The sequence below is a fragment of the Emydura macquarii genome, unplaced genomic scaffold (genome assembly GCF_026122565.2).
Source record: "Emydura macquarii macquarii isolate MOO-44397 ecotype Brisbane River unplaced genomic scaffold, CSIRO-AGI_Emac_v2 contig_705, whole genome shotgun sequence".
NCBI classification, from domain to species: Eukaryota; Metazoa; Chordata; order Testudines; family Chelidae; genus Emydura; species Emydura macquarii.
The window spans coordinates 2,505,223-2,525,613 of NW_027130842.1; the positions used below are offsets into that span (position 1 = coordinate 2,505,223).

Consider the following 20,391-nt stretch of genomic DNA (forward strand, 5'->3'; position numbering starts at 1 on the left):
CAGGGACTTTCTACATGCTTCCCAAGATACACAAACAAGGGAACCCAGGCAGACCCATCATGTCTGAAGGAATATCAAGAAACTATCCTCAATCCACTCACCACACAAAGGGCCAGCTTTCTCCAAAACACTACTGACTTCCTCCAAAAACTCCACAACACTAACAACCTCCCCCAGAACACCATCCTTGCCACCATGGATGTCACCTCCCTATACACCAATGTCATTCAGATGATGGCATCACTGCCTGCCTCAAATACCTATAAGATAATGTACAGTGTTTAGAAATCCACCCAAAAACATTGCCAAACTCATTCATTTCATCCTCACCACAACTTCACATTTAGCAACAAACACTTCGTCCAAGCCATGGGAACAGCCAGGCGTACTAGGATGGCTCCCCAATATGCCAACGTCTTCATGGGCCACCTCAGGGAAGAATTTCTGGAAAAATGCACCACAAAACCAGTGATATACCTGAGATACATCAATGATGTTTTCATCCTCAGGACAGATGACTTAAACTCCCTCAGCGATTTCCACCACAACTTCAACCACCAGCAACGCATCCATCAAACTCGCTCTAGAACACTCCCTCACCAGCATCAATTTCCTGGACACCATGATTAGCTTCAACAATGGAATCCTACAAACGACTATATACAAGATCCCACAGCTCACCCTTACCTCCACAGATCCATCCCAGGCACACCAAAAATTCTGTTATCTACAGCCAGGCATTCAGGTACCACAGAATTTGCTCCAAAGAGAAAGTCCAGGATACACACCTAAATACATTTAAAACTGCCTTCACTAAACAAGGGCACTTCATCAGAGAAGTAGATTTCATCGTGGAATGGGCCACCCAAATACCCCTGGAGAACCTGCTTCAATAAAGGAAAAAAACAAACAAACAAAAAACCCTCTGAGCCCACACTGGAATCCGTACATGGCATCTTAAAACAATTACAACCCATATTTGATGGTGACTACATCCTGAAATAAATATTTCCTGAACACTCTCTTCTGGCCTTCAGACAATCCCCCAAACTCATCTTCAGAAGCAAGCTCCCCACAGACAAGGATTCACCAACTCAAAGCAGCATCAGACCCTGCCAGAACAACAGATGCAAAATCTGCAGACATATCTCTACTGCTATGATGATCAACACCCAGCCACAACACGCCTTTTAAGATTCATGGGTCCTACATATGCCTATCACAATGTCATGTATCACATCCAGTGCATCAAATGCCCCGATAACAACTATGTGGGTGAAATCAGACAATCACTATGCTTTCGAATGAACTCTCACAGAAAATGACAAAAGACAAAAAAAACATATCACCCACAGGCAAACGTTTCTCGTGGGAGGTGCCGACCGGGCCCTCCTCCTCAGAGCCGCCCCCTGCTATCACAGGCAGCTCTGGACTTTAACATCCTCAGTGGCTGCACTGACCCCAGCACAGGACTGCCGGCAGCCAAGGGCTCCCACTGCGGGGGGGAGTAAATGTTCTTCCGGCCCCTCTGCCCCTGCGCTGGGCACAAGGAGGGAGCCGTGGGGACCCCGGCTGTGCAGGGGCCAGGCAGCCAAAGGCGGGGCTCCAGGGCAGAGCCCATCATATGTCCCCTGCCCCACTGCTGGGCAGCCTGGGGGCATCTGCCCCTGTCGCTCCCGCTCCCCGCTGCATCCACTGTCCCCACAGCGAGGAGGGGGAGTTAGGGAGAGCGGGAAACAGACCCGCAGACCCCCTCTGCAGGGTGCTGCTGCCAATAGGAGTGGAGGGGCACAAATGTAAGCATTGGCCTCTGGGTGCCAGAGACCCACAGTACACCACTGGCACTGGGTAGCTCAAAACCTTGTACCTTCCACCCACAGAAATCGGTCCAATAAAAGATATTACCTCACCTACCTTGTCTCTCTGTAAACCACTTTGAAATCTTCAGGTGAAAGGGGCTACAGAAAAGCAAATATTAATTAATACATTATTGTATCTCCTTGAAACGTAGTCCTGCTTCTTTTCTCACATAAGGGAGAAACTTTAAAAATTACCTTAAAACTAATCCTAAATGAGTGAAATGAGAATCTGCTCACCAGGATTGAATTAGATACAAAAGCAGAACTTGGTAAATTCTGAGGTTTTTATCCCTCATTGCTCTCTTGGACATCCATCCTAATAGCATAGTTTGAAGGGCCAGTGGTGGTAGCAGCAGAACATAGCAGAGAGTCTCTGAGTTCTATTACGGCAGAATATGTTACTGGGCAGCCTGCCCATCTCCTAGAAGATCCTTAAAAGGTGGATTTAGCGGAAGTGAGGAGGAAGCAGACAGACATTCTTAGCCCTGCTTCCCCCCATCCCCTAGGAAATAGTATGAAGAGAATGGGCCAGCCCCTTGAACATCTTGCAGGGAAGTAGCCAGAAGACATCACTGGTTTGAGTAGCAAGGAGTAGAATGCCTGTAGGTCTTCCTCATAAAGGATAACTAAAAGGTAAGAGGGAGGCTCACATCTGTTGGGGATATAGGGAGCCATGGATAGCTCTTGATTTAGACTGAATGGTATACATATTTAAGGGATCTAAATATCACCCAAATAGCTTATCCCTAAATATCCAAATAAAATCCCTGAGATATTATTGCTAGATTTAAGCATAATAGACAAAGGGAGGGATTTTACAAGCAAATCCTTCAAATTCAGTGGTATATGTATCCATGATAGTTGTAGCAAATACATTGACACAGGAAATCTGGCCTAAATGACCACTCCGGACACCAGCACAAATTCATTGTGTAATGAAGAGGTCTAGAGTCAACCTGGATTTTACAAGAAGCCTCAGGAATATTTAAAATATCCTACCTTATAGCACTGTTTTGAATGGTGTCTTTCATAAAAATGTATCTGCAGAGGAGAAGGCATTTGCACCTACAGTGATGAAATTGCATAAAGGGACAGAGAGGAGGGGGAAGCACTCTCCTGCCTCTCTATTCTCTCTGCCTGCACAGAGAAATAAGTAGTTAATTTTATTAAAATTGCTTCCCCTTAGTATGCGCCTTGATCACTTTTGATTTACACACCGTCTAAATTTGCTCATAACCTTGCCCAAGTTTTATTTGTCAGGCTATAAATTATGATTCTAAATACACTTTTGGTATCTGTATTTACACATTTTCCCAATTTTTTCATTCTTCATGACTAGGACATTTTATTTGAAGCAGTTATGATTGTCTGCCAGCCAGACTGTGCATTTGTTCCTGTCTAAACTTCAGCAGAAACTGGAAAAACCTGTTTGCTTGCTTGCTTGATTTATTTATTTGGGTCTACCTTTCCTATTGGCAAAAGATGTATTGAGAGGGTGGTGTCTTACCTTCATCTGTGATGTCACTTTAAATAACCACAGCCTTCTTTGTCCATTATTATGTCCCAGAGGCTTTTACTGGTCTCTGGGTTGTGAAGGCTTTGGTGGTTGGTTCAATAAATTTAATTTGTTCTTTATGGAACAGTTTTGTGTGCTCGCTTTATTTTTCTTCAACCAAAGCAGAGAAAGAGTGATTGTATGTGGCTCTGTTCCAACCCTTTATACTAACATTTTATAGACCTCACAAAGGAGACCTACAACGTACAGTTGGCAGTTACATTTTATTGTGCCATGCAGTTTGTTTGCACATAGGAAATAACTTAGCAGTTTTGCAGTGGCTGTAGAGTACTATGAGAGTGTTGGGTAAATCAAGATCTGCAACAAACACTAACACAGGAGTGGAAAGGTGGTCAAGGTGAGAAGAAGCTGCTCTTCCCATATCTCTCCCTTTTTCTCTCTTGCCTTGTGTTGGCACCAGAACAAATTAACTAAAAATGAGCCAGCTGTGTGAAAAGTGTGTGAAGTTGCTTCTGGACTTTGTGTCCCTTGTGAAGAGGATGTCCTCCCATCTGATACAGAACATTAAGGAGTGTTTGATTCTGATAAGTGAATGCTCCTGCCTAAAACGAAACAGCTCTGAAGCCAGACAGCTATATAAACCTGTCCTTCAGCCACATGAAAAGGAGACTGTGCAAGAGTTTCTGCATCACGTTGAAACAGGTGAGGGGGAGTTGTTTGGGGAATGGCAAGGGATGGGGTGATTCTTTCTACATAATGACAATGGACTACTGATGAAACTGTGCTGTTCCAACTTGGGGTTGTGCAGTTCAGTGCTGTGGTACAGGGATCCAGCTACAGTGCTTTTCCTGCTGTATTTGGGAAACTGAGGGCTTAAGTGGCATAATAATGAGCTGCATCAAAATGATCAATAGCTTTTTATTGTGCCAGAGCTGCAAATGTATAACCTGATTTGTACACAAAAATCATGTTTCATAGTAAAGAGCCTTCTAGAACTTAAGACGAAAGTTTATCTGCTTAGTGGGAGGGATCTGAATCTTTGCCTTGTCTCCCGTTCCCATTTACTGGAGTTACAGTGCTGGAAACAATCATCCAGCTCCTTAATCACACAACTACAAATTAAGTCTAGGTATGTGACAGGATTTTAGAGGGTGCTAATGTGTTTTGCTTTGGTACTCAGTACATATTCATTTTACAGATCCACTGTATTCTATTAGATTCACATTAATTTTCTTATATGTTTACACATAATCTTTGTACTCATATACTTTATCTGATTTATTCATTTACCAGATACAGTTGTCATATCAGTGAGGGTCTTGGTTTTTACATACAGGGTTGGATTTGTGCACTAAAATATTATTATAAGAATTATCCTTTATCATAATATGCTCATTCCTATTCCTCTGCCCCGAGTCTATTTTGAGCTTGTTGTGCCCCTAGGAAACAACTCAAAGGCAGCCTGATTCTGAGAGGATACTTTGTGTGTGGTGTTGAAGCGGCTCGACTTTCAGTGGGACTTGAGGGGCCTCTGCACCTCATGGGATCAAGCCCACAAAAGCATAGTTTCCACTGACCTTGATAGAGTGGGATAAAAAGAGGAGGACGTTTTGTTGAGAAAATAGGCATATATACTCAATACCAAGACAAGCATTACTAAATGCAGGAATCATCCAAACTTTACTGTAGGAGATAAATGTTGAGGAAAAGGCAAGGATCCAAAGGACCCAACCTCTTTTTAAATTTTGAAGACAATGCATCTAATACAGAAATAACGAAGGGTTACTTATAGACAATAGCAGCTACATAAACAGTGGAGATGGTTCTTTGTGCAGTGCATTGCCTTAAAATGTCTGTCCACACTTTCAAAATTTCACTGCACTTTTTAAAATCCCCTGGCCAATGTGGACACAAAGAGAGAAGAGACAGATGCAAGTACAGCTTCCTTTCAATCATTAATAAAAGTATGTCTATTACTGCTCTTCTTTAGCAGAACCAAGCTGCTTCAGATTTATCATGACATTCCTTTTGTCACAGACAAGATGTGGAAAATAGTGTTAGAACCCCCTAAGTCTCCTTCATTTGGTATGGGTGATCCCAGTTCTTTGTCTAAAACTTTAAATATAGTCTTTACATGAAAAGTCCTCTCCTGACCCCCAAACGAGAGATAAAGTGCAGGCTATTTGTATAGCCAGCCAACAGCAGCTGCTGCAATCTATGTTGCAATAGTGTCCACAGCCCACTATGCCCAATCTACACTGGGAATTTAGCTGGTGGATCTTAACCCTTTGTGGATCCACTGGCCATACTCCTGCTTACTCACAAAGCCTTGTATGTTTTTCCAGCAGAATGGAACATTACAGAGCATGCTAATGACTGACTGACAGAAAACATTGAAAAACTGTTTATTAAGACATGTCAAAGTCTTTAGCCCAGCTAGGTAAGATGGTGATGTTCCCATAAGCACTATGAATTAACTGTGATGGTCAAGAGACAACCATGTTACAACACATCAACCTCACGTGATTACAGTTGTAGCAAAGCCCAGAACTGACCAAAGCACGATGCAGGAATCTGAATCTGAATCTATTCTTAAAAGGAGTTCAGGGATTTTAAAATATTTTAGGGCATGCTTCAAAAATTACCCACACAATCAACATTAAGGGCCTGATTTTCTGCTGCCTTTCACCTGATGTAATCATTTACACCTCAGCAAAGTAGATGTCTAATGCTGCCAAGTCAGAAAGGTGACACATTGCCCAAGTGTAAATGACTATTCAACATTCAAGGCAATGGAGAACTAGACCCAGGGGGTTATAAACCCATAAGGTGCATAGTTGAAAGTTTGAAGCATTTAGTGAAGGAAGTGATAGAAAATACATTTATGATGATGGTGACTGAATACTCTAAAAATGCTTGCTGTTTCCGACTAGTCGTTGCACTGTTACAGAGTCAAATATCCATTTAGGTAGTGTTATGCCAGAGTGAAACTGGCATAAGTGAGAGTACAACCAGCTCCATAAAGTATAAATGGCCTCAGCCAACTATTAGAGAGGAATAAGGTCCTGTATATTTTGAATAACAAAGTCAGATGGGATGCTGCTTTCCTTCAAAAGCCCAACCTACTCTTACAGGAATAAAAAAAAATTGAGAGCGATTGGGTACATCAGATGATTTATGCATTTTCTCCAAAATAAAGTTAGAGATTGCTATTATTGTCAGGGTTATTTTCTACTGGAGTCTCATCCTCAATCATCTCTAGGAAGAGACCAAGCATGGAATATTTCAGCTCAAATAGCTGAAAGAGAAAGAATGATTTATAATAAAATTTGCATTAACGACTTCCACTATAATAATACTCCCCTTGTTCTTTTTGGTGTAGTAAATATTAATCCCTTCTTTGAAAGATGCTATCTTTGCTTCAGCAACGGACTAACACCACAAACAAAGATTACTGCAACACCTTTGTTTGAGCCAGCAGCTGCAAAGGCTCATGATTCCAAACGTCTGTCTCACATGCTCTATTACAAATCCCATAATCTTCACTGAGAGCCATGAGTCAGTGTCTGAGGGCAGAGTTTGGGCCTGAGTATGGACTTCCCATTTGATAATGAAGTTACAAAACTCTATCATTAGTCCAAGCATCATAACAAGATCTGTATTATGGGCAAAGGCGGCTTGGACTGGTTTTCACTTCCCCATCCTCCTCTCCAAAGATACGTAGATAATTAGGAGATTCAGCCACTCAACTTTCCAACAGTAGAATTTAATGTTTTTTTTATCTACAGATATTGGTTAATCTTTCATTCTTATAATGGTTGCTAATTAATAACAATCAATGCTTGTCTAAAGCCCAGTTACTTAATCCAGAAGGTAGGAGTTTGTTATACTTGAAGTGTCAACAGCTTCTAATGACGTGAGTAAGTGGTTGGTTTATGCACTGAAACTTTAGAGTTTATATCCCTTCTATTCTGCCTAAATTAGCTGGTTCTTGTTATCCATAGTAATACTTAATCCTTTATTTCATTGTGCTAATCTCTTGGCTAAAACTATATCTTGGGGCAGTGGCTTCCACAGACTAAGTATGCATTTTTTATAAATGTATTTCCTTTTCAGCAGTTTTTATTAGTGGACATTTCTTTTACTATTCTCCTCCTTTCCATGCCAGCCTTATCAAAATGTATTATAGTATTTTGCAGGAGTGGTGCAAAACCGCTGCAGGTTGCATTAGTTATGATATTGCAATATTTGAGGAGGTAATTGTAGAACACTAATTTTATTTTTAGGGGCAACCATCCTATTTGATGGCAGGTGAAAGTTCAGTGTGAGGCAAGTCCTATTGTTCTTCATTCTATTTGCCCCTTTCTCATAAAACTAACAGGATACTTAATGAAAATGAACGTTAAAATCAAGAAAAGGAAATACTTTCATACAATGCATATTTAAGATCTGGAACTCACTACCAGAAGATATAATTTCACTAGGGGCCTAGTATGAATGATTCAAGAAAGGATTTATAAAAAGAACATCCACATTTACATTAGACAGGGTAAAAAATGTATAAGGGATATAAATTATTTTAGCTTCCAACCACTAACTACCTGTGATTTGGAAGAAGCTTCTAGGACGGATTATTCCAGGTTATCCACTATGGGGTTTATCAAACCTTCTTTTGGAGCATTTGTTACCAGCCACTGTTGGAGATGTTATACCAGAGGAGACTGGCTATCATCCATTCCAATATGGCAGGCCTTATGTTTGTGTTTAGGATTGCTGCTGGTTTAAATTCCTGGGAATTTTGAGCTCCTCATACACTAAACCTTTTCAGATTTAAGTAAGTTGGTCCTGTCATTGTATGTTCCACAGGTTTTGAAATGTCACCATTTGGAAAGGACTCCCTGGAAGCTCTGAGGACCTTAGCATTTTCTGAAAACCCTGGTTTACAGCAGTCTGCTGCTCTATATTACTTGCATATGAGTCAGCACAGTAAGTAAGATCCTTGCGGTGCATTTGAAGATTGTCATAATTATAACTAAACAAAAAGTGTTTTTCCCAAACTGTTAAACTACTTAATCAATTTAAGATTTTTTTTTTTAAATCTTTTGCTGCATCATGTATTAGTGCAAAATGGAAATGCTGTCTTAGTCTCATATGTGCAGAGTCATTTGTGGAACCAGTGTCATATGGTTTTATTATAAGCATATAATCCTGGTGCTACAAGAGACATCATGTCACCTGCATAACTATGACAATTCTGTAGAATTTCAGCACAGCCTTTATAGGATATGCCCATTACATTTGAATTGTGTGTACCCTGAACCCCTCTATCAGTTACACAGTGTAGGATATCATGAGAGAGAGCAGAGGAAGTGTCCTATTAGGGCTATACTGTAGAACCCCAGGAGAGGACAACTACCTAGAAGCCGGATGGTAGTGAAGATTCAGGAACAAAGCATTTGCAATGGCAGTTCCACGGAAGTTTTTGAGATGGTCCATGAATAGGCAGTAGGAGTCAGCACACAGGTGTCCAGCAGAGGCCTTCCAGCTGGAAGTTGAGTATTGAGGTTTCTCGGCATGGTCAGGCTTGATATGAAAGGAGATCAGGATTTTGAGTAGTGCTTTAAAAATATGGGGAGGGAAACTATCTGAGAGCTAACACACGAAGTAGGGAAAGTGGTGGAGAACAATGGGTGAATATTTTTTCTATAAGGTGAGTATTTAGTGGTTTGTACAACAGAAATGGGTCAAATTCTTCCATTGGATACATTGTTGTAACTCCCTTGATTCCAATGGAGTTGCAGCAGTAGAGAATTTGGCCTGATGTCTTTACAATGTACTGCCAAAAAGCGCAAGCAGTCATCCACTCTAGGATCTGATATGATAGCTTGGTATTAACAGTAATTTCTGTTTCTCCTCTCCTTCCCCATGTTTGACCAATAATATTTCTAAAATATCTGATTAGTAAAAGTGCTAGTCAGCAACTTGGCCTGCTCTCCTTATTGGCACTGGAACATAAATGCACAATACTTGACTATGGTAGCACCTGAGTCTGAAGGTACATGAAGAAATGACAGACCAGTATAAGTTGGAGAGACTTCTTCAGCATTTCCTCTCATTTCTACAGTGAACACCCAGCTGCCTGAGGAGCATTTGGAATCCTATTATGCTTTACTGCAGTCCAGTGACATGGAGGTTCAGCGCATGTCTTCCTTGTCCCTTGTAAATTTTTTGCTGGAAGGAAACAGTGAGTAATTAACAAGAGATCTCTGCTCTTAGTGGAAACAGATTTCTCTGTTCCCCAAGACCCAATATACGTTGGGAGTAACTGTACTAGCACTGGATTTTCATCCCACGTGATTGAGAAAACTGCTGCAGCTATCTTTTCAGCCATAATATATATTTTTAGAATCAAACTCTGACTTTTAAATAATGCTTATTTTTTTCTGTTACAGCTAACTGGATCTTATTCTCAATCTGCCTTGGGGGAAAGAGGGAGATTTATTTTTTTGAAAGGTTCACTTATTTCTTTATAAAACTGGACTAGCTTCATCCTGGCTAAACCAGGGAATTATAGGTGACATTGCCCTACACCAGTAAAGCTCACTATGCTCCCTGGATTAGCAGGACAGGAATTTCATCCGCAAGGTGAGACAGGCAGTGGTACTGTTGCTGCCTTCTCTGGAAGCCGTGCCAGAATAGACATTCCATCACACTACCCTGCACCAGCAGAAGCCAGCATTAAGCTAAAATGAATATAGCTCATTATCTTTAGTGACTTGCTGTAAGTTATGGAGTGCCACTATTTGTACACGAATAATAAAAATTACAAGGCTCAACTAGAATCTATAACAAGGATCTCTTACAATTTTTCATTTATCTGAAGACCCTTTGAAGAATAATACAGTGGCAGATTTATATATAGTTAAATAATAATAAAGAAATCTTTAAAAAATTGATCAAATGAACTCTCAAATAAAACAAATCATAGCTAGGTACATTTTGGTGTAATTCCAATCTATTTCAATGCTAAATTCAGTTTGCCTAAATTATGCTACATACTCCAAAGGAATCCAAGGGAAGGTTTAATTTTTGCACCTATAAAAGATGTGTGGGTTAGTCACAGTTTTATTTGTCTCTGAATAGTAAATAAAGAACTAGTTGTCCAAATGGGTTTACTTGAGCCAGTTCTGGAGCTGCTCGAGTCAGGGGACTCCACTGTCCAGTGCAACTCCTGTTCCTGCATAATGATTTTGGCTGTCTCAGGTCAGTACAATATCTTTTCCCTTTTTTTGCTGTAATGAACAGATTCAATATGTATGTCACACCTGCATGTGAAATAACCACTTGTGAGTAGAGTAGTCACATGATGCATCCAGAAGTTTCAATATTCACCCATGATAAAGTTAATCCTTTAGACTTCCAAGGTTAGTGCACATCTGGAAGGCACTCAGATATTATAGTGATTTGGTTGGTATAAGAACTCAGTACCTAAAATATAACCTAGTTCTAGCTCAAAGACATCCAATGTCTTAAAGGGTTTATCTGAGAGAAACTCATGTAGTCATTTCCCTTTGAATAACACTCTTCATGTAAGACGCTTACTGTGCTCTACAATCAAAAAATAAAATTAGCATGGAAGCACAGTCAACCCTCAATGGAATAATTTAACGTTTTAAAAAATGACTAAATTCTAAATCTGAGAATTCTAAGTTTAAGAACTGTAATGCACTCTCCCTCAACTGGCAATAAGCTCCCAAGCAACAAAGCAAAATGAAACTGTCTATAAATATGACAGCAGATGACACTCAAGCAAGTTGAGATAGCCAACATTTACCAGCTTTAAAGTGTAGCCAGAAACATAAGCAGAAAGCAAATCCATTAAGAAGAAAGAGAACAAATGGTCAGTTCTTTCCAAAGTCAGCATAGGATTTCTGAGTGACAAGACGAAGATACATAAATGCCCTCTGAAGCCACATCTGAAGTCCTCTGCAGATGCTCCAGTTTCTTTCCCAACCCCCCAACCCCCCAGCTTATCAGTCAGTGGCTTGGAGTAATCAGTCCTGGAAGCTACTAAACCTTTGAGCTGGAAATCTTCATTGATTCCAAAATGTAGTTCTAAAAAAGTGACAGCATAATATGGCACAAGATTACTAACCAGGAATCTCAAAAATGGCAGAGGTGGAGAACTAGATTGCTCAGGGGGATGGCAATAGGATAGTTTTTACCTCAAGGATTCTGATTTGTATTCAGTTCTAGCTGGTAGTATTTGAAAGTTGCTAACATCTGTTCGTTCTTCAGTGGCCTATATGATACAAGATGGCGGAATTCACAAAACACGCCACAATGGTGGTGCTAACTGACACTGTGGCACTGTGTTTAAAAGTCTCATAAGATTTTCAAAATTGAAATGTTTCCATGAAATGTTTAGATTTCAGCAAAACAGCATTTTTTGACGAAAGACTGTTCTGTCAAAAAATTTCCAGCTAGCTCTGCTAATCAGTCCTGCACCCGGGGCTGGTTCAAGCAAATCAGCCCATCCCCTTGAATTCATTCATTTGGGACCCTCACTGCAAAGCCCAAAATTCTCTACCATGTGGCCCAAATTTCTATGGCATTTCAGGTCAGGTATGGCTTTAGACTACGGAAATAGAGAATTGGGTATAAGTTCAAAAGTGAGGTGTTTGTGGAGTTAGGGGAATTGCAGATTTCCTATACAACACTGTTTTGGGAGTGGGATAAGGGAGATACCCCAGTCACATTCATGTAAAGCAGCGGTTCTCAACCTTTTTTTTTTACAGAGTACCACTCGGGTCAGGTACAGTCAGGTCAAGTACTGCTTCACCTGACTGTACCTGGCCCGAGTAGAACTCGGTAAATTGGCGGGGTTGCGTGGAGGGATCGTTGCCCTCCGCCGAAGCCCTGCCGCCGTTTGACCGTTTTCGGCGGCAGGGAGGATGGGACTTTCGGCGTGAAGGAACATCTGGATCCATATTCCCTTTCTAAAAGCACACTAAATGGGGTCTGAGCAATGGCATCAATAAAGAGACTGAAATTACTTGGGTAAACAGGTGGTCCAGAATAAAAACAATCTATTCAGCTGCAGCTCTTGTGAGTTTAGAATAAAAAATGAATTCTCTCTCAGTGGGTTGCATATCTCCATCCATTCTTGTGATAAGATTTGTCTCTTAGCTAGAGATCAGCCACAATGGATGAGTGATACCAGCACTGGAGTGGGGACAGGAGAAGAGCGAGGAGAATGAGTTATATAAAAATGCATCCAGCAAGCTCACAGTTATAGTCTTCACCCAAAATTGCACAGCATCAGTTCAGTGGAGGAACTTGTCAGTTAGTGAATGACCCTATGGAAAAAGAAAACAGGGCTTTCTTGGTTCTGGGGGTAATTATATCATAGGCATTTACTATGATCTTTCTATCTTTCCATTATGAGAGATAAAACACCAATCATTCTCAGCCAAGTGGGAGACTTTTAGGTTAATCTCCTCATGCTATTCATCTTCTGTCTGAATGATGATTAAGACAATCTGAGTGATCAAGGGTCCAAGCACTGGCTAGGAACATTGAACACTCAGTCAGAGCCATCATGGATCTGAAGCCCTTACAAATCATGTAACAGAAAGTTTTAAAAAGACAAAGCTTTAAAGAGACAAAGATTTAACAATGCATTGTGAATCTGATACAGTGTTAATGCCATTGCTTTCTAAGGAATCCTCCCAGCAAGGGATCTAGATTTGAAAAATGTCCCAAGGAGCCTCTCTTACAGGAAAAAAAGAGAAAAAGATTTCATAAAATTACCTTGGCCAAACATGAATTTCTTTCCCACATTCATAGACACTGCTCGCACAGTAGTGTGTGAAAGAATCAGGAGGAGGTAGTATCAAAATTCCTAATCTGTTTAAATCTTTCTTTTGCCAAACTAATTAGAGCATATATCATGCCTCACTGTTTGCCATCAGATAAAAGTATAGGAAAGGATTTTGCTTCTCCTGATTGAGGTGCAGGAATAGCATATATGCAGACTGTACTGTGTAAATAATGAGAATATTTTTGGCCTCTTAAGCCTTTGGGTGAAATGGGACATGAAGAGCTATTCTCACCTTTAAGGAACTACATATTTCATGCTAGAGAGTCCTCAGCCTCCTTTCCCATATTAGCCACTCTTTGAACTAGCCAGATCCTGCAGACCTTACTGAAACAAAACTCCAATGGACTTCAGTGGGCATTTTCCCTGAGTAAAGGGTGCAAGATTTGGCCTTAGTTTTGTTCTTGTACAAAATATCCTGAGAAACAAAAGAAACATTGAGTGCTATTTTCAAAAGCATTCAATATTGGCCTCTCTCTGCTCCCTTTGAAACTCCCACCAACTTTGCTGGGAGGAGAGTGAGGCCAATAATGAATGAATGAATGAATGAATCACACCTTAAACTTTTAATCTGGTCTGTAACATGGTTTCACTTCCTCTATGTAGACACAATAAGCTAGGTGTTTTTCCATTCATGAAAATTCTTTATAAAGCTGGTGGGCCCTAGAGGTTTTTAATATGCAAAATATTCACCAGACACAGAATAATAAACTCATATCTACTCTTTTGCAGGCTGAGTCCAGAGCAATTCAAAGAACAACTTCTATCCTAACTTTCTTGCCCCTTCCCTCCATGAGGAATCACTGTGTGCTATCTAGTTCTAGACAGCCAGATTTTATAATCAAGTTACACCATGGGTTATTATTATTACTTATCATTTATATTGAGGTAGTCCGAGTCATGGACAAGGACCAATGTGCTTGGTGCTGTACAAACACAGAATAAAAAGACGATCCCTATCTCAATGAGGATACAATCTAAGTACAAGACAAGAAACAACAGATGGATATAGACTTATGGGGGGAGTACAAGTAACAATGGAACAATATTGATCAGTGTGATAGGCAATGGTCTCAGCACAACAGTGGCATAACTATTGTCAAGTTTTTTGTAGGCATCATGGCAAAGGAGAGCTACTATTTTCACTCAAGTTTGGGTTGAGGAAACATTGAACAAAGCCCAAAATATTTAGTGTATGAATATGAAGTGATTAAATATGCCATAAGACCTAGCCATCAAAGTAGAATTTTTATAAATTAATAATAAATGCCTTGCACGTTTTTAGTGTTGTAGCTGTGTTGGTCCCAGGATATGAGAGAGACAAGCTGGGTGAGGTAATATCTTTTATTAGACCAACTTTTGTTGGTGAAAGAGACAAAACTTTGAGCTCCACACACCTGAAGAAGAGTCTTAATTGTCAAGCTCAAAAGCTTGTGTCTTTCACCAGCAGAAGTTGATCCAATAAAAGATATTACCTCACTTACTTTGTCTCTCTTGCACATTTATAGTGCTTTTCATCCAAGGATCTCAATGTATTGCACAATCCTTTTTTAAAGCCTCACGGTTCTCCTGATAGGTCAAGTACTTATTTTACAGACTGGTAAATATAAGTACAGTGAAACACCACTCAGAGAATGGTCACCTTACTTAATTCCACTGATTGGGCTAAATTCTGTTCCCAAACTCCCATGCCACTCCCTTGTACATCATTGGGGTGGCACAAGTAATCCAAAAACAGAATTTGGCTCACTGTATTTATCCTGTTAAATTAATTAAATCCTACCTACAAACAAAATAAAGGTTTGTTTGCTAATATAATACTTACAAGGCGATCATTAATATCTTGTTAGAGCACATCAGGTTTTTAAGATACATTTGAGGTACTTTTATCTTCCAAATGACATATGGGGTTAACCTTTTGCCTTCAATAGTCTAGGAGTTTGTGTTTCAGATATTCACAATCATTAAATCATAGACCGTATGATTAATCAGCAAATCAATTACCATTATTAAATTAAAAAATCACCAAATTAAAATGTCTGCAGTTTGCGTCTCTCCTTTTGAGCACATCAGATTAACACAGAGGATACAAAAGGGGCTTTGACATATAGTAAAAATTCAAAGATACCAAATAAAGCTAGTTTTAGATTTCCTTTTGAGGGCTTATTAGAATAACATGAAGCCATACTGAAAGGACACTCTTCCTATTTCTCCCTCACGGTATGTTTTTCCCCAGAGTCCAACCGAGAGGCCATCAGCTCAGCAGGAGTTATACCCTTACTGGCACTTGCGAACTCCTATGATCCTAGAGTCCAACAAAATGCAGTTGGAGCTATTCTTAACCTCACACAATCAGGTACTTTCAGGTTAATGATTTAACTACAAATTGCTAATAGCAACTGCCCTGCACCTAGAAACTGCCTAATTTTATGAGGGATAAGATGGGATAACTTTGGAATCCTAGTAATGTATGTCATTTTCTTGGTAAATAGCATTTATGATGATGACCTTGGCTGATTTTCTAAGTTCAAAAAGCTTGGCCTATGGGAGCTAATACAGACCCACATATTAATAGTTTGCAATCAGCAAGGGCTTCATTTTCAACACAGTTGAATTAGAGTGCAAGCTATTAAGGGACACTCAGGAACCTGACAAAAATCAGTGGCTTAAAGATGTGACCACTCTAGTAAAGAAGAATTGCAGTGGTGTACCAAGGGGCGGGGCGGGCCATGCCCCCCAGCCTGTGGGAGGTCATCGTCCAGGTCCTTGGAGGAGAATCCACCCCCCCGCTGTCGCAGGCAGCCAGGACCCAGCAGCCATGCTGACCCCAGCTTAGGCCTGCCAGAGGCCAAGGGCTCTCGCTGCGGGGGGGGGAGCAAGCATTCTCCTGGCTCCTCCGCCTCCCTGCTGGGTGCAACAAGGAAGCTACAGAGAGCAGAGCCCATCATGCCCTCCCTACCCTGCCACCTGGCGGCCTGTCACTCCTGCTCCCAGCCGTCCCCAGCACGGGGTGGAGAAGTGGGAGAGAGCAGGAAATGGGCCCACAGACACCCGCTCCCTCTCCCCCCACAGGACACTGTTGCCACTGCCGCTGACAAGGGGGGTGCACAAAAGAAAGTATTGCCCCTGAGCGCTGGAGACCCATGGTACGCCACTGGAGAATTGTACTCAGTACACTTACAGATACTTTGGGGTAATCTCTTAAAATGGAAAATTACTTAACAATGGTGAACTATGGTATAGATTTTAATGTGTATCTTATATCCCAAACTTGGTGTTGCAGGGTATACATAAGGATAAACATTATGGGCCTGATTCTGTTTCATGGGATTATTCCCATGAACTTCAGTGGGAGCATGATATGTCTCTCTCCGCTAAAGGGCAATATTATTGTCCATTAATTCTGAAACAAAAGCAATGGAAAAACATTATGTCAGAGAGGTGAATCCCATGCATCAGCTGTGACTGACCTGTCCCCTTTACATTAGGTGGGAGGATGAAATCTTTGCCAGTTGACTGTTACAATTGCACATTTTCAGTTTATTGTTTAAAAAAGCTGTTTTATATGAAATAGGCAGAAACAGCTTTTACCATTGATCTGATCTTTGCTTGGCATGCCTAGCCCTGTCAATCTTTTAACTTAAAAAAGAGAATAATGAAGAAAAGCCTGCTCAGGTGGTTTCAGGTCATTATGGCTGTTCTGCACAAGTGATCCTCTAGCTCTTGCACAGATTTTGTCTTATTTGGAGTGTTAATTGCAAGTTTCTCTCATTGCAATTCTGGATGAACCTAAATCACTCAGCATTGCCCAACAGTCCCGTTTTCTCAGAAAACCTTCGCTATGGTGCATTCATTTGACTGTATGCTGAGGAGGGGTGATCTACCCAGGTGACCCTTCTACCCCCTTCCACATACTAAAATGAGCCCTCTTTTTCACCTTTCAGAACGGATCCAGCAAGTCCTGTGCAGGGAAGGAGCCCTCCCCATTCTCACCCTGCTGTTAGAGTCTCCTGACTCAGAAGTACAGGTATAGTTAAAACAAGTCAGAATTTTTAAATAATAAAAGCAAATTATACAATCCTGGAGAAAGCATAACAAGTAGAATTCAAAATACAATGTAAGGACTGGGGGATTATCTGGGGTTTTGGGAGTAGGGGAGAGGAAGGAGAAATAAGAGACACACGGGGCTTTTGACTTTTTTTTTTTTTTTTTAACTTCAGTGAACCAATAAGTGATGGTGTCATAGTGAAATGCTGAATAGTTGTATAAACACTGTTTTGGGCATGCAGTATAGATCCAGCTGTGATAAGAGAAAGCTGATATGAAAACAAACACACACACACACACACACACACACACACACACCCACCCCTGTTGTGAAAGTCCCTTTCTTCTCTCTGAGCAGAATCATAGATTTTATGCTTTCCGGTGTTATCCTTTTGCATTTGAAGATGTTAGCGTTGGAGACCATTAATTATTTTTATTATGAATTATTATATTACAGTGGCACTTAAGACCAGTACATTTTGTAGGCATTGTGCAAAAACTTAAAGAGTTTATCAGCTAAGTATAACACAGGAGACAATAGGCTGGTACAACAGATAGGGAGAACACAAAAAAAAAACAATGAGACAGTACAGGTTAACAAGATAATCAGCGGTATCAGAACACCAGCTGCCAATCGGTTGTCCGTTTTTTTGTAGGTATCAGATATATCTTTGAAAACATCGGACATATATCAGACCACTTACAAATAAGCCTGCCCCTCTTTATTTATATCTCCACATTTTTATTTTGCCTTTTAAAGTTTTCCAATATTTTTGGAAGGTGCAATTTGCAAAAAATTATTTTTTTAATTGATTATGCGTGTGGGGTACATATCCCGCAATGGGGATTGACATACTTGCACACAATGGGTGCTGTATATGAGCTTCTCGTGATTATGCACACCTATGAAGTTCCTTTGCATTAAAATAACTTGGAGAAAGCCAACAACCAGAATCATGGACGTTAAAGATGGATAGGATCTGTTATGTCATCCAGTCTGTCTTCTGGCCAACTCGGGATGGTCTTTTACATATATTTTTTAGTACTTCATGCAGTCTTGTTCTAGAGATCCCAAGTTATGGGACCTCTACAACTACTTTCCACAAACATTCAACATCAGGTTTTTCCTGGTATGCATCTTAAACTTTCCCTCTCTCTATTTTATCCCATTACTCCAAATTATACTTTCACGTATCTCACTAAATAAGCCTTGGTAATTAAACCCTTTCAATATCTGCAAATGGTTATACACCATCCTCTGTAGTGACCTCTTAGCCAAATTTTGCATACTCCCTTCTGGCTGATCTATGCTCGACGTAGGAAAGGATGTGGGGTAGCTTCAAGCCACATTTGTACTGCCCATAGTCAGGACCCATTTTATTAGTTCTTTGTTCTGCTTGGCATCTACATGTGTCATGAATGTGTCTCTTATTCCTTCTTCCAGATACTTAAAAAAAGATATTGACTAAGCATTAACCCAACCCCAGTTCCTGCAATACCTCACTAATACTAGACACTGGTTACCCGCTCCTAGCAATATATGTACATGCTTGGGACATTAGGCATTGAGATAGCACACAGCTGGGCACATTACAAATACCTAATTTAGACAGACGGATGGTTATCATTATCTACGCCTACATTAGGAATCGGAACTATCACAGACAATTTTCTTTTGTACTGTGTCCCCTTGGACATGAAATGAAAACAGTTTAAGGGCCAGAATAGCCCCAACAACATTGTTTTCAATACCATTTCAGAATTATGTTTGGAGCAGTGGTGCAATTTCCTGGTGTGTACAGGATGTGCATTTAAGGTCCTGCACCTAGTTTTCAGACCACAAGCCAATTTGAATTAAGATTTCATGAGCCATTCTTTCAATATCTTACTAAAATCCAAACATCCTACACCTCTGGCATGCGTCCTTCATCCACGTATTAGTAATTCTATCAAATTGGCTCCTACTAGTGCTAAAAATAAAAATTTAACAGGGCAGATGAGAGCACTTGGTTTAATTTGCTAGCCTATGGAAGCCCTCTTGGAGAAAGGGATGCCAGCTGGGGTATTCCTTGACAGGATTTTGCTCATAACTGATGCTGTACTCCTCATTTGCCAGTCAAGTACATGATGGCTTTTGGCCATGCATTCTCAACATTAAGAGGCTTGAACAGAAGGGAGGCAGTCAATGTGGCCAAATGCCTGCCACAAGCTTCTGTCTTCCAATCATGAATGTCAGTTCAAACCCTTGACCACATAATTGGGCCCAATTTTTGGGAAATACAGTCTGAGCACTAATACCCCACCTTCCCAAAGTCATGTATTGAGAGTCTGTTTTGGAGCATCAAAGGGTGGATTCGGTGAGACTGACCTTCCGCATCCCCCTAGGCAGTATCACTGCCCTTAACATTACTTATGCTCAGGGAGGCATTTGAACAAGACAAAGCCCTTTTAAGAGTCAAACATTATTTTTTCCTGATCAAGAAGTGGAAACAAACAACCACTCAAGAAAAAGGAAAAACATAAGAGGGTTGCTCCGTTCCACAAAGTCTGCCCACATGCATTTATTTCTTCTGGGAGAGAATTTCTCTGCCCCCTCCCCCCTTTTTATATTATACAGACATCTTTTTATATTATTCTCTGCCCCCTCCCCCCTTTTTATATTATACAGACATTTATCCTGTCTGCAACACCATAGAGTATGTTCAGATTACACCAGAGATTAATCTGGTCCATTGACATTCATGACAGCCAAAATATTTTTGCCATGCCTTCAGGGAGCGTCTCTGTGATAAATTCACTTTGGGACAGTAGAGCATACTGCATAATTTGGCTTGAATGTGGTTATTTTTTTCTTTGCTGAATGTGGCTGTACCTGTCTAGTCAGTCAGTGCAAGATGAGTGCCTTCAATAATGGCATTAATGCCTTTGGCAGGGAGCAAATGCTTTTCTCATAGCTGTGAGCCTAGTGATCTCTCTTGACAGATCAACACAGTCATTCAAAGCTAATGAAACAAAACAAGTTAGCCTCCTCAAAGAGGAGTGCAGGCTGATATAACCTCACCCCATGAAGAGTTCTATTGAATGTAGAA

General features: G+C 40.6%; 1 protein-coding gene across 1 annotated transcript in view; it reads left to right on the forward strand.

Moving 5' to 3' along the window:
• Nucleotides 1-3,682: 3,682 nt before the first annotated feature.
• LOC137149148 (uncharacterized) overlaps nucleotides 3,683-20,391 on the forward strand; it is a 41,216-nt gene continuing 24,507 nt past the window's right edge. The window contains exons 1-6 of the mRNA XM_067542522.1: nucleotides 3,683-4,077; nucleotides 8,242-8,361; nucleotides 9,500-9,619; nucleotides 10,519-10,638; nucleotides 15,492-15,611; nucleotides 17,200-17,282. Of these exons, the coding sequence (XP_067398623.1) occupies nucleotides 3,852-4,077; nucleotides 8,242-8,361; nucleotides 9,500-9,619; nucleotides 10,519-10,638; nucleotides 15,492-15,611; nucleotides 17,200-17,282 (789 nt within the window). The 5' untranslated portion in view covers nucleotides 3,683-3,851. The remainder of the gene's footprint in view (nucleotides 4,078-8,241; nucleotides 8,362-9,499; nucleotides 9,620-10,518; nucleotides 10,639-15,491; nucleotides 15,612-17,199; nucleotides 17,283-20,391) is intronic.